This window comes from Schistocerca nitens, chromosome 4 (genome assembly GCF_023898315.1).
Source record: "Schistocerca nitens isolate TAMUIC-IGC-003100 chromosome 4, iqSchNite1.1, whole genome shotgun sequence".
NCBI lineage: Eukaryota > Metazoa > Arthropoda > Insecta > Orthoptera > Acrididae > Schistocerca > Schistocerca nitens.
The window spans coordinates 869,867,363-869,882,823 of NC_064617.1; the positions used below are offsets into that span (position 1 = coordinate 869,867,363).

General features: G+C 38.5%; 1 protein-coding gene across 3 annotated transcripts in view; it reads left to right on the top strand.

Moving 5' to 3' along the window:
• Positions 1-4,105: 4,105 nt before the first annotated feature.
• Positions 4,106-15,461, top strand: part of LOC126253351 (adenosine 3'-phospho 5'-phosphosulfate transporter 2) — a 56,484-nt gene continuing 45,128 nt past the window's right edge. For all 3 annotated transcript variants that reach the window (XR_007545945.1, XM_049954621.1, XM_049954622.1), the window contains exons 1-3: positions 4,106-4,398; positions 5,055-5,173; positions 5,373-5,635. Coding sequence is in view for 2 of the 3 variants with exons in the window: in XM_049954621.1 (XP_049810578.1) it covers positions 4,210-4,398; positions 5,055-5,173; positions 5,373-5,635 (571 nt within the window). In the remaining variant the exon portion in view is untranslated. The remainder of the gene's footprint in view (positions 4,399-5,054; positions 5,174-5,372; positions 5,636-15,461) is intronic.

Sequence of the window (15,461 nt, forward strand, 5' to 3'; positions counted from 1 at the left end):
GGTGGGGCCGAATCGGACCACCAACAAAGCAAACTCCGCCCGACGACGATTTGCCGCACCCTTTGCCATACTGATATCCTCACGCTCTGACATCACAACTCGGAATGTTACGTGTGCGTGCGTGCAACTGCACCAGACACTTGTCTTATATAGGCGTTGCCGACCGCAGCGCCGCATTATGGCTATTTAAATATCTCTGTATTTGAATACGCATGCCTATACCAGCTTCTTTGGCTCTTCAGGTAAAACAAAACAGTGCTTTCCAGTAGTGATGGGCTAAACTGCGATTTTCCGATATCAGTGATTTCTGTGAATGCTACTTTTCAGTATCTGCTATTCTTAACTGCGATTTGTCGCAGTTAAGAGTCGCAGTTAAGGAACATAGGTCGTGTATCCCTCCGCCACTGCTATTTCTGCGATTTCTGCTACTTCCGCGATTTCTGCTACTTCTGTGACTTCTGCTACTTCTGCGATTTCTGCTACTTCTGCGATTTCTGTGACTTCTGCTACTTCTGCGATTTCTGTGACTCCTGCTACTTCTGCGATTTCTGCGACTTACTACTGTATGAAAAAGTTACATCTGTCAACACGGAAAATTGCATCGCAACAAACCTGTCATTGGCAAGTATGTTTTACGTTTTTTCTTCCGTTGGCTTTAATTTTGTATTAAAGAAACAACTGTGAAAATATTAATAGTGTAATTAATATGTAAGTAGCCGTACAGTACCGTAATAGTTCGTATTTAGAAAATGAATTCTAACATATTGTTATGTTCACAGGTACCTGAACTACATTTCAGTCACTCAGTAAAGTGATAACTGAAAATATCATTGTCAACAGATCTGAAGAAATTGCCACTGCATCTTTAGACCGTTTTCGTCAGACGATAGGTTAGTTTCTAAGCGTTTCGATGGACTTAATTACTTCAGTGAGATCGTTCTTGCAAATGTGATATTCATTATAGCAAATATTAGCAATCTACTCTGTCAATTATACTTCTAGTAATTAATGACAGCAAAAATTGTTTAATAATCCTTGTGTTTTTGCAGACACAGTTCTGACTCTGATTACTGGTTGCTGTACGTATCTATCCACATCAAGGCTGTTGGGAGGGACTCGTGAAGATTCAAGACAGCTCTTAGAGGATTTGCAGTTTAAAAGTGAAACAATTGTGAAATAAGTGTGTTAATGATTAAGCTGTGTTTTATCGAAGTTGTTGTGCGATTTTAAAGGAATAATAAATGTCAAATACAGTGAGTGAATAATAAAAATCTCATTTTCCACATGTTTAAGCCGTCCTATACCCATAATTTTCCGCCACTTACTTATTGGTAAACACTTGTTGGAGAGCGACATGCCCCTCCCCCTCCCGCCCCCTTTCTCCACAATCTTGGTGTGACACTGACCTGTAACATATCCCGAAGTCTACAATATGCATTTTGAGGCTGTTGATATGAAAGTGGGAAGTACAGATCTTCCAGTTAAATCAGGAATAGCTTAAGTGCATTACTTGAAAGTAACACAGGAAAAGCTTACTTATGTAGGTGGTAGTAGTGTCGGCAAAAAGTTCTTGTGTGTGAAGTTGCCATGTAGAACACCAGGTGTAAAACTTTTCTCCCGAGTCTTGACCTGTGTCGTAACAAAAGTGAGGCATTCATATGACTGTTTTCATTTCTCTACACTTATACAGATGTCTGAGTTCTGCTGTGTTAACATTGCAAAGTCCTGTAGGCATGTGGAGTATTAACCAAAACTGTCATATTGGAAGCAGAATCAAACACATTTGTTACGTTACTTGATATTTTCAGGAGAAAACGGCAATGTTGCTTCTTATTAATATAATACATTCAGAGTCACAGCAGTATTTGGCCAACCATAACTGATGCTGAATGTGCATGTCGTCATATAATATGAAAGGCTTATTTCAATAGTGGTACAAGTCCATTACCTCCACTTTTCTGTCTATAATGCTTCTGAAATTAGTGATCCAAACAAACATAAATAAAGGTTCATCTCTAGCAAGAAGCCATATGCTTGAATATTTCTGGTATCTCAACTGCAGATTTTTCAGCGCTCATGTAACTTTACGACTCTATATCTCAAAATTAACAAAAATGGACTTGTACCACTATTGAAATAAGCCCTTCATATGCAGTATGCACACACAGCACATCGATCTCGTGAGGCACAAGGCTCTCATAACGAAGTACGTACGTCGGTCAACAGATGACACTAGGAAAAGTATGTTAACTGCGCTTTTTAGTTGCTACTTGCGACTCTTAGTTGCGATTTGTCACAGAAATCGCAGTTTGACTCGGTAGCGAATAGCGTAGTATGAACTTTGCTCAACAGATGGCAGTGCTAACTGCGCTTTTTAGTTGCTACTTGCGACTCTTAGTTGCGACTTGTCACGGAAATCGCAGTTAGACTCCATAGCGTACCGCAGAGATGGGCGTAGTACGAACTTTGACCCACAGATGGCACTGTTAACCGCGCTTTTTAGCTGCTACTTGCGACTCTTAGTTGCGACTTGTCACGGAAATCGCAGTTAGACTCCATAGCGTACTGCAGAGATGGACGTAGTACGAACTTCGGCCAACAGATGCCACTGTTAACCGCGCTTTTGAGTTGCTACTTGTGACTCTTAGTTGCGACTTGTCACTGAAATCGCAGAAAGCAGTGCTAAATTCGACCAATAGATGGCTCACGTCTTTGAATGTGAAATACTACTTGCGACTGCTAACTGTGACTGAAATCGCAGTTAGATTTTGTAAAGTTGCTACTGTGATATCTGTGACTTCTCAGTCACTGCGATTTCTAACAGATACGCGATTTCCTGCCCACCACTACTTTCCAGTTTCCACTCCTGCAGCAATTGTAAAACATGCCAAACGAATAATACTATTTTGGCACGAATTGACCATTTAATGTGACTGGTTTACATGAATAACGTAACGGAATTCACTAATTATTGAAATCAAATGCGTAATAGTACAAATAAACAGTATTATTTTAGAAAACGGAGAAATAGTCCCACCTGTCCGTCCTGTGCTCCAGTTTCTCACTTACAAGATTGTAAATACGAAGTACATCTTCCTTTGATAAGCGAAATCTGGATTAAATTCGGAATCGGCGTCGTCTCACTTTTTTCTCCTTCCTCAACCTCGGGAACATTTTAGACAAAATCTCGTCATTGCTGTCTGCAGCTGCATCTGTCACTAACTGGTCTAAAATTGCCGGTTAAGTTATCCTAAGTTTGTTTTTAGGTTATGTGTTCATCCAGGTTCGCAAAACGCGTTTCTCTCGCTATTCCGTGAATAGAGCTACTAATCGGAGATTGTACAATTGGCCCTCAGAGAATTTCTATTGTTCTTAGAATTTTCTTCAGAGAATGTTCCCTTTTTTATTAATACGACCCAGTATCTAAACTGAGAAGCTAACAACAATGAAGTTTATTAATGGCCAAAGCAAACTTGATAATGTATTCTCTAGTGGTAAGGTGCTAACACAGTCTTACATGTTATGTTAGACTGTAATGCTAAGGAGTGAACCAACATTTCGAAACATCAATATTTATTTGCCAGCGAAAATATGCAAATACAAATACATCAAACAATATATTTACCAGATCCATTATGTTTTTTTAATTAGGTAACTAATAACATCATAAAAATTGTATTTTTTCCTTCATTAGAGCCACCGTCAAAACTTTCTTCCTGAGAAATCTTTACATGACGTGATGTGACCGTGACGATCCGTTGACAGCCTATGTGAATACCGAAATTTGAAATGCACTGTGGAATGTTTTGACGCGACGTGACGGCCAGTGTGAATTGGCCTATGTACAACAACTAGAGCAATCACATTCCATATACAGCCGCCTGCTAGCAGGGGTGGCCATGTTTCATATCTTAGTTGTCTTCTATCTTTTTAATAATTTGAGTGTTTTATTCAGCAATTCGTCAAATTTATAACTTACATCAAATAGGAGACGATGGACATATAAAATAGAAATAACAGGGAACCCAATTACTCCTAAACTCCTTGGTTAGTGCTTGGCGTTTACACGTTGAGGACACATCTCTGCTATTGACGAGTACAAACTTCGTAGGCTAAAGTCTTTGTGGTATAAACGTGGTATTTGAATCTGCGTTGAAGTGTAAGCGGCAAAATAAAGACGTATGGAAATACTGTGTCGTAAATGTGGCAATGAGTGTGAAACTCTCAATCGAAGATGAACGTAATAAGGGCTCAATTCAGGGAAACGGAAACCGGACTGACACGAGAACAGAAATCAAAGTTTTATGTTTTGACATTAGCACATTGAGCCAAATTCGGCAGGTTGTGATATGCTCCGTAGGAGTTTTTGGATTTTATTTGCTGTATGGTTACCTGCAGGTACTACATTAATTTAGCAACTATACTCAAAACTTAAGAAAGCAACACTTTCTTGTATTGTCTAATCGGTGGATACTTCAAAGTAAGAAAATTGTCAAGACTGAATACGTCACCGACATGTAAGCACCGATTTCCCTATCAATCAAGAATTCAGTAAAGGTGGAAAAATGTGTACAATTTTCCCAATTTTTGCAAAGTGGTTCTATCTTTAGGCATGTTATAAGGCTCATTCAAAATCCTCAAACAGTGGTATGTATTACAATGAATGCTCCCTCCCTATAAATGAAAACCTGAAGAGACATCAATTACAACAGCATGCCTAATCATGGACTTGGATTGTTATATGACAAACATTTTTTTTTTTTTTAATTTGCTTTATCATTTCCATTTTGTCATGTAAACTTGAAAGAAAACTACAAATAAAGCTCGTTGGAAACAGGAAAAAGAGAGAAGTAAATAAATATTGTTCTGTCAGTTCTTTATCAGCAGATGTGTCTACCACCGTCTGTTACCATTGAAGCTAAGTGAATTTATACTTGCGGACTTTATTGTTCAGAATACATTGATTACTAATAAGTGTTGTTTAGTTCAAGGTTTCTATATGTATTACTCTGCATTCCAATAATTGCACTAGCTGGAGATTATTTTATTTACAGGAGTTAATATTTACCCTTGATGGTTTTAAGCCTTATGGGTGGTATCTAACCTTGGTACAATTTGCTTACTATACTGTTTTTGGATTTGTGGAAACATCAGTAAAAAATGTGACTAGAAAGTGAGTACATTGTTAATTACACACTTATTTAATCAAGGCATTGAAAAGTATTAAAATTCTCATCAGTATACACTAACGTTTTGAAAAATTACTTTAGTTTGTTCTTGGTAGCTCGATAAAAATTGAAATGAAACTGACAATATCCTTACTAGTGTTTGTTCGCTTCATCCTCGAGAATGATAAGGTAATTTATTTGCAGAATACCAATCAAAACATACTTGCTCCTGGCTATGTTGACGTTGGGCACAATGGGCTTCTCCAATTCATCTCTTGGCTACCTTAACTATCCAACCCAGGTTATTTTCAAATGCTGTAAACTGATACCAGTTTTGATTGGCAGCATACTGATTCAGCACAAGCGTTATGGTTTACTAGATTTTGCTGCGGCTGGCTGTATGTGCTTGGGTCTGACACTGTTCACTCTTGCAGACAGTCAGGTCTCTCCTAAATTTAGTGTTCTAGGTGAGTGTGTGAGATGTTTATTGCCATCACTAGTGTAATTCCATTAATTTAGATTGGTAAATGTTATTTTATTCACTGAAGTTGGAATTATAAATACTATTAAAGTTTAGGAATAATTTGATTCACATGGAATTGAGGAAGTGTTTAGTATCTCTTGTGTACCTTTCCGTAAGGTCTTGTAAATGATAGATTTGTCATGTTATCTCAACTGCAGTTGGAAGAACATTGAATGGATGAAGAAGAATGTAAGCTGTAGCTAACCTGCGGAGAAGTCCTAAATATAAGTTGACAGAATAGTAAAAGAGGAAAAGAAAACTTCTGCTGCTAGGTAGCAGTCCAGAATTTCACAACACCACAAACCAACAAAATCCTACAAAAAACTAGGTATCAGAAATTTCACTTGACTTATACATCTCAAACATAGTCCACAACACCACAAACACACACGTAACTCCAAAACCAGATACCAGAAATTTCATTTGACCTATGTAACTTAACCATATTCCATGATACCAACAAACCACAACTAACTAGTATCAAAACCTAATCAGGCCAAAATAACAACACACTCCACAGTATGCAGAACGATTAACTATTAAATAAGAACTTCAAGTACTATCCCAAACCACAGAATGATAAACTACTCCAATATAAATTTACACACACACACACACACACAAAGTGAAATTTCCGATATTTGCCCCTCCTCCATGCACCCCTCCCTCTCCCCCAGATATATTTGTTCCCGGGGATTTGTTAACTGCTGAGGTTTTTATTTGGTTTCTTTTTGTGTTTCTATTTGTTTTTGTATGCCTTCATGTTAGGATTGTCATATATTTAGTTTGTTCTCACCCAAACCCCCTCCCCGATTCATGCACTTTTCCTGTCAGTTTCATGTTATTTTTGATATTAAATATTTTTTGTGTTTGTGTCTGTCTGCATGTGTAATGGGCAACATCATGGTTGCCATATTGTATAAGGTTCAGGTAGTGGTATCTGTCACCTTATGGCATCATGGGTCAAAGCCGACATATGGTACAGCAATTTTCAGTAATTCCATGTAGTACAGCAACTACAGGAAAAATTGGGCTCATAGTACAAGGTTTCAAGTTGTGTGAAAACCAAATGCCAGTCACAATCAAGGCAACAGAAAGCTTGAGACAAATGATCATGATGGTCTTGAACTACACAGCTGACTCCCTGTTTAATATTAACAACAAACCACCACAGCTGTATTGATACATATTCCTTATATCACAAATGGTTTTGTTTGAAAGAACGCCATCAGGTTAGCAATAGTCTTCATAAGATTAATTGGTGGATTTCCTATGAAAACTGTTGATAACCTTGAAATGTTCTTTTGAACTAAACTGGTTGTGACATAAGTATCAATACAGCTGTGGTGACTTCTTATTAACATTATTAAGACAGATGCATAAGGATTTTAGCAAAGGATGTCAGGTGTCAAAGTTAGCGAGCTACCAACACTTAAAACTTAGTGTACAGTGTCACGTGTGGTCTGGTAAAAGTAGGGACAATTGTTAAATACATACATGTTGGCTTTGTGGAAGTCGTGTTGCCCCATGATCAGCCTTGTATCGGCTCTGGTTGAAGTAAGTAAAAGCAAATCTGTGCAGTTTCATTAATTCGTACATGTGTTCTGTAGGTCCCACCAATGGAAAGAGCCTTCAGGGGTGTAGAGTGAGACAAGATAGGTGTCAGCAAAAGCTACTTGAACAGTTAACAGAGGGTGTGCAAAAACTGGCCAGAAAAAAAAACAAGAAAGATGGTTTAAGAATTAACTGGGAGAGGTACATGAATTCTGTTCATTTCCCTTCCCCTCAGCCCATGAATGTAAACATGTGCTGCTCTTACAATTTAATTTCTGCGGGGTCATTTCATCCAAGGAGCATCATATGGAAATTACACTGGTGTGTAAAGCTAGATGAAAGCAACCATCGCACAATGTGTTACCGATGAGGGAAATAATTCAATGAACTTGGACCCTACATAGAAAGAACTGGCACAGAAGGTAACTGAAAGAAATACACAATGAGACTAACAGAAATGACCCTTTAATCCAAAAACAATAATTACACTGAAGTAGGCATGATCGCTGGACATTAGAAAACGTGGGACATGGTTCTTAATAGCATATGTGAGCTTCATGGTCTGCAGTGCAACATGCTCCCATACAAGCAACAAAGTTGGTAAGCAGTTCTCGTGATGGGATGATCCATTTCTTCACCAGCACAGTTGACATCTGTTGCATGGTCATGGTGCACGCGGAAGTGCTGCAGAACGTCTCCCCAATGAATCACACATGCTCTCAATGGTATTTAAGTCAAGGGAATGAGCAGGCCAGTCCATTTGCTGAATACCCCCTAGTTCCAAGCGCTCCTCTACGTGTACCATGTCATGCGAGCACCCGTATTCATCCATAAAAATAAGGTCATGGCCAAATGCACTCTGAAAAACCACAGATGGGGAAGGAGTACAGTGTTAGAATAACATTTACCGGTGACTGTATCGTGTTCAAAAAGTGGAGGTCAGTACGCTCATGCAACATTATGCCTCTCCAATCCTTAACACGTGTACCACCAAAATGGCCATATTTGATAATGCTGGATGTCACCTCCTATGGTGAGAAGTGGGAACATGTAATGCACCCATCAACATTGTTGAATATAATCGTTTCAGTGAGCCAAGTGGTACGGTGTGGGGAGGCATAATGTTGCGTGGGTGCACTGACCTCCAAATCTTTGAATATGGTACATTGTTGTGATGATGTGCTCCTTCTCCATGTGCATCTTTTCAGAGGTGCATTCGGGCCAGACTTCATTTTTATGGGTGAGAATGCACGATGACATAGAACAGCAAATGGACTGGCCTGCCTGTTCCCTTGACTTGAATCCCATTGATCACATGTGAGATTCACTGGGGAGAAGTACTGCAGCATGTCCAAATGCACCAATGACCATGCAGCAGTTGTCAACCGCACTGGTGGAGGAATGGAACGTCCTATCACAAGAACTCTGGTACCAACCTTGTGGCCTGCATGGGACCACATTGCAGCGAATGCATTATTATTCATGGTGATGACACACCGTATTAAGAACGATGTCACATGTTATGTAATATCCAGGGACTTCAGTGTAATTGTTTCAGATTAAAGTCTCATTTCTGTTTGTCTCGAGTATCTCTTTCAGTTACCTTCTTTGCTATACTGTAGCAGTTCTTTCTATGTATGGTCCAAATTTCACCTAGGTATGTTACTTGGCAGTGCTGCGAAAGTTACTTTTGTCTTGTAAGTTTTGCAAATCAATGTACTACCCTACAGATGCCTATTGCTAACATGGCTGATGCGGCAAAAGTGCATGGGTCACAAAGCTGCTGCCTACACAGCTTACAGGTGCTGAAGTGTTAAGAGATGCTTATCCAAACATCTGAACAACCTTGAGGATATTTATGACAATGTCAGTGACTGCAACACCTTGTGAGTGCAGTTTCAGTAAATTAAAGATGATGAAAAACTGCTAAAGGTCAAAGAAGTGTGAAATCAGACTGCTAAACTCAGTTACCTTGTCAGTAGAACACAAAACAGCTGCTAAACTTCACTTAAATGGCATAATGAAAACATCAAGGGAATGCAAAGAAAAACTGTAATGAAAATACGAGTCCTGTGTATTTTCTCAACTCTTAATCATAGCCTTTTTCATTTATTTCTAATTTAAAATTTATGCGTTATTCATAATTTATGAAGAGCAGATAAAATATATTCTTTGGTGTACACTATACTGAAATCAGTGTTCAGTAGCTGCCATAAATATTATAGACTTTTGATACCTGTTTTTGAGGAGGAGGAGGGGGGGGGGGAATTTACACATTTTATGCTCAGATTTCTACAACAATACATTTAATTTGTTGTATGCAATATTTTTCATAAATATAATTCATCTAAGTAATATTATTCAGTAATGCTTCATTTTTATTAACTGTAGTATAAAAAATTATAATTTTTTTAAATTTGTATAGAGAAACATGCAGAAAAGGAAAGGGAGTGAGGGGCTAGAGACGGGGAGGGATGGGAACCCAACTTCCACTATTCTGACACGAGCAGATCATCATCATGGTCCTGCTCTGGTGGACCCTGTTCAAACCTTGTGGCACCCCATGTAATGTTTCCCTATTCCGAGTTAGTTTCATGCATGTAACAAATTCCATCAGCGAGCCCCTCTGCTTTCTGTTATAAAAGTAAGACACCATCAGTGCAAGAGGAACAGCCATTAATGTCATAATGCTTCAGACTGCCCAATAGAATTTTGTGATCCAGCCAAGGCAAGGACACAAAATATTGCCAACAGGATAATTTTATTCATTTAGCTCTGTCAGCACTTCATCTATGAGGTCTTGCATTGCTTTTTCTGTGGAGAGTTCTTTATGAAAGCTGAACTGATAGACAGTAACAAGGGGTGGAAAGAGTGAAGTAGGTCTCCGATTAGTGGTAATATGTTGGTTGGAGGGTAGCCCTTGCAAGTCAGCACAAGTATTTTATATTCAACTAAAAACACAAATATAGCCAGCAGAATTATTACTTTCAAATGGCCTGATGAGTTTTCTAACCCCAGTGGGGTTGTAGTTTTGAAACCAGTGCCATCACTGGTGCATGCAGTGTCTGCACAAGTAAATGTAATGTATCTGTTTTTGGTTGTTTGCAAATGGATGAATTTTCTTGGGCAGCATTGATACATGTTCCTGTCCTGTGTCAATCTCGGAGTAGAACTTGCACCTAACATTCTCAATTATTTGTTGGACATATTCTAATCTTTGTCTTTCCCTACAGTTTTTAGTGACTGCAGCCCCCTTGAAGTACCATGAAAGTTATTCCTTGATGTCTCAGCGCGTATCCTATCATCTTGTTACTTCTTCTTGTCAATATTTTCGACACATTCCTCTCTTCTCAGATGCTGCAGAGAAGCTCCTCATTTTATGTCTTATCATTCTACCTAATTTTCAACATCCTTCTATAGCACCACATCTCATATGCTTCAAACTCTCCTCTTTCCCAGTTTTTCCACTATCTATGGTTCACTTCCATACAGTACTGTGTTCTAAACGTACATTCTCAGAAATTTTGTACTCGGGTCGATATTTGATCTAAATGATTTCCTTAGCCAGGAATACATTCTTTGCCTGTGCTAGTTTGCCTTTTATGCCCTCCTCACTTTGTCAGTCATGTTTTTCTTTGCTCTCAACATAAAAGACTTTGTTTTCTTTGCCATCCACAGTTTTGATGTTAATTTTATCACCAATCTCATTTCTGATGTTCCTCAGTACTTTCGTTTTTCTTCAGTTTAATCTCATTAGGCTCTTTGTTCCATTGAGCAGGTTTTACAATTCTCCCTTATTTCGCTGAGAATAACAATGTCATCAGTGAATTTTAGCACTGACATCCTTTCACCCTGAATTTTGATCCCACACCTGAACCTTTCTTTTGTTTCCGTCATTGCTTCTACAATGTGAACAGTAGACTGTGCCCCTGTCTTACACGGTCTTTAATGAAAGCACTTCATTTTTGGTCTTCCATTCTTTTCTGTAGGCCAACAATTCCGATGAACATGTCTTGATTTTTCTTACATGTTGCTTCTATTATCAGTTGCAATTTCAGAACAGCCTCTCTGGTGCCTTTAACTGTCCGATAGCCAAACCAATTGTTATCTAACACATCATCAATTTTCTTTTATATTCCTTTGTATTTTATTCTTGTAAGCAACTTTGATGCATGTTGAATCCTGCCTAGTCATGAAATATAGGGTGTCTAGGAAACCTGCTTTCTCAAATTGCTGGACAAACAATTCAAACAAATCGTATTAATGAGTTTTATTACAAAATGAACAATGACAATACTTAACATTGAGAACGATATAGATGTGTCGCAAGCAGAGGGCGAGAGACAAAATAATCAAGCTTCTTCAGTATATGCAATTTCTAAGTCACTGGTCTTGAAGTGCCTAATATTGATGCTGCTGTAGAAGCAGGCCACAGCCAGTCGGGAGCAGCACTTATGTTCTCTTCACATAGAGACTGCTGCTGTTGCATTGTTGTCCTGGAGAGGTCGGTCATTGTGCAATTGGCTGACGTCTTCTTCACAGCCCTCTCTGCTCTGCCATTCCCGACGGGTGTGCTGGTGCTCGTCTTTACGCCATAACATGATGGTATCTCTAGTTTCACAAATTCCACAAACCAGCTTTCCAAAGGTTGTTTTGACTTTTCTGTCTGCTGAGCCAGCCCTTCCAACAACCATTTCCTTTCGATTTCCCTGTCACTCCTAAGTAACATGTGTTGCAATATTCCTGTCTTTTGCTGAAAATTTTAGTACTTCCTTCTTTTGCTGATCAGTTGAGGTATTTCTTCTGTTAACCAAGGTTACCTTCCTTGTATTATATTTATCTGCCCAACTTCTGTTATTGTGCTTTCTAGAGATGCCCATTCCTCTTTAAGTAAGATGTATCGTGGTATTCATTACTTCAGTATGTACAGGCTTAGAGAACTTCAGATGCACAATGTCATTCCTCAGTACTTATGTATTTCACTTATCTATATAGTGAATCTTTCTGATAATTCATTTAAACTTCAGCCTACTCTTCATTATTTCTAAATTGTGATATGAATAAGTATCTACTCTTCAGTATGCCTGACAATCCTATATCTGATCTGTCTGATCATGATGTATTACAGCTGGAATTTTCATGTGACTCCAGACATTTTCCCAGTATACACACTCCTGTTGTGATTTTGAACAATACATCCAGTATTATTAGCTGAAATTTATTCCAGAATTCAGTATTTCTCCTCTCCAAGTCATATTACCATGCCCATATTCTCCCATATTTCTGTCTTCCATTCCTTTCCCTACTGCAGTGTTCCAGTCATTCATGATATTAGTTTCTCTTCTCCCTTTATATATTGAATTATACATTCAACATCCTCATACTTGTGTTTCTCTATTTCTTCATCTTCTGCTTGTGATGTTGGCATGTATATCTGAACTGTTGTTGGTTTGCTATCAGTAATAATGAGAATAATGCTGGTACTGAACTGCTCACAGAAACTGACTATTTGTGTCTTACTTTCTAGTTCATAACAAATCCTACTTCCATTGTACCAGTTTCTGCTGCTCCTGCTGATATTGCTCCACATTTGTGTCTCTGGAAATCCTTATCTCCTTTTTGTTTCTCTTCACTGACTATTTCTGGACTGAGGAACCAAATTCAGACTTCCGACATTTCACACTCCAACTTGTAGTGTGTTATCTTCTCATTGGTTATTCAATCTTTTTCTCGTGATCACCTCCCAGTTAGTGTTCCCCTTCAGAAGATCCCATTTGCCTTCTGCCTAATCATGCTTTTGATCACTGCTGATTCTTCTGCTTTTTAGGGGCAGTTTCCTACCCCCAAATAAAAGACACTGCACTGAACCTCCGATTGCTCCTCTGCCCTCTTTGCGAAGACTGTTGGCATAATGAGGGTGACTTCTTATATTGTAAGTCTTCAGCTGGCGTTGCTGATAATTTTTATTTTAAATTTAAACAGTAACTGGGATTGAACCCATGACCTAAAACATTTTGATTACTAGTCAGTGTACTACTCATAGACCACAGTTACAGCCCCTGCTAATATAAGAAAGTAATTGTCAATTTTCATTTCCAGTGACTAGTGTGTTATCATTTCTGCCACAACTGATTTCTGTGGACTCAATATCAATTACATTGCTATTTTTTTCCTTCTCTAATAATGTCTCAGTGTTTTTGTTGAACTCTAGGAGTGCTTTTTAGTATGGTGCACAGGTTCACCTTTTTTAATACTCTACTGGATGATTTCAATGCAGTATTTTTGTATGATCTAAACTGAACTTGGTCAGTAAATTTTACCTTCATCATTTAACCATTTTGGCAGATAAACCTATTACTGAATCACAGAAGGTAGTTTTGGGTCTTAAAACAAATTTTCAAAAAGTGTTACATTGTCCTCTTCAATCTTCGTAGGAAATTTTGCTGTGGAAAATCATCCAAAGCTGTATGTAAATGATTATAGGTGCTTTCCATCAGTATTACCTGATAGAAAAATCAACATTTAAGTCTACACAAACAGTACTTATCCTGTTAAGTCTGCATAACCATGTTAAAACTGTCTCTAGTTGCTTGATGAAGCCAGAGATATTTTTTGCAAGTGGTTGGTAACATATTAGATTATGTGTTTCTTGATCCACTATTGTGGGACAAAATTCAATTAACTGTGGATGAAGCCCGACCAACAGGCATTACGTGCATTGATCAAAAATGATAGTGCATTAAGAATGGCTAGTTTCTAGATCTCCCAATAAAATTTAAAAGGGACAACTGATAGCTGAAATCTATTATTTACAAGTCAATATAACAGTTGCTGAGTGCAACAGCCTTCTGAATGGAAGTTAACCTGAAAATTCAAACAGTTAGTCAACGCAATATTCACTAACCTGAAGTCCCTCGGACGGAACATCTTTTTGCATATAAAGCCACTCCTGCTGTCCTTGTGTTGGTTCTACAATAGAACAATGTCAGCTTGTATCAAGGTGAATGTCGGATTTCAGCGATTTGCATGTGATGTTCTGACATGCACAACTATTATTGTTGAAATTCCATCTATCCTTTTATTTTCTTGTGTGAATGTGAGAAATTTATCTTTTATATTAATATCCAAACTGTAGTATTTTATTTTGCTATTCGCTGTTTCATCTGTAATGATATTTATTCTGCTGTTATTTTTTGGATAAATTTAATACAGAAAAGATGTGTAGAACACATTTGGTAACACTGGAATAGGATGGATACTTCTTTGATCAGCCTGGACACTTGTAACTAGCAGTGCAAGTAATGTCTCACCAGAGGCATTCTGGTGCAAACTATGCTGTGTGTGCCACATCCAAGTGAGAGGCAATCCCTCAGTCACACCTGTGTGTTGACTGCCTTTCTCTCCTGTGTGATTGTTGAAGCTTTGAATTAACATATTCCACAGAATGCTTAACATGCTCAAAGAGTGATACACTCTTCACACTAGTATGTGTATGTGTAATTTCGTCTTTAAGTGTATGATTGAGGATAGTGTCCAAACTGTTGCCTGCAGCCTCAGCTATTATTATATCACCTTCTTTACCTAGACCAATCCTAACAGAGCCTAAATTGTGGGTTACATTGCTGAGCCTTTCACTTCCTAGTATAAAAATACTGGTTGCCTGGTAATAATTTCGCAGATAGTTCTCTACTAGTTCAGGTATTCCTCTGCTGTGACTACTACCCAACAATAAGATATGGTCCTCTTAAAACTTTTCTTCTTACATTTAGATTTCACCTTAAGCCCTGTAATGTTAGACTGGTTCTGAACTTCCTGAGTTGCCTGAATATTTGTCCCCAGTCGCCAGGGCACTGAAGCTATCGGGGATAGACTGACACTGGATTCTCTTCAGAATAAGGAGCTGGATTGTAGCATGCCTCCCCACAGTGTTGCTCTGTCAGATCGTATTGGGCAAGACATGACATGGTGAACATCACAGTGCCTTTGTGTTGAGGGCATGCACAGTTGGTGTGTCACTCAATGTGTAGAGGAACCCTTCAAAGCTGGTGATATGTATTCACACTCTGACAGGAGATGTGAGACACAGAGGCTGCTGGCAGGTCTCAGATGAGACAGGTTCTGTGCAGATTTACCCAACTTGCAACTGCTCTCTGTAGGATGGCTGCTAGTCTGACAGTAACCCTGTCACAACTAGTGTTATGTATCTTGCATCATTA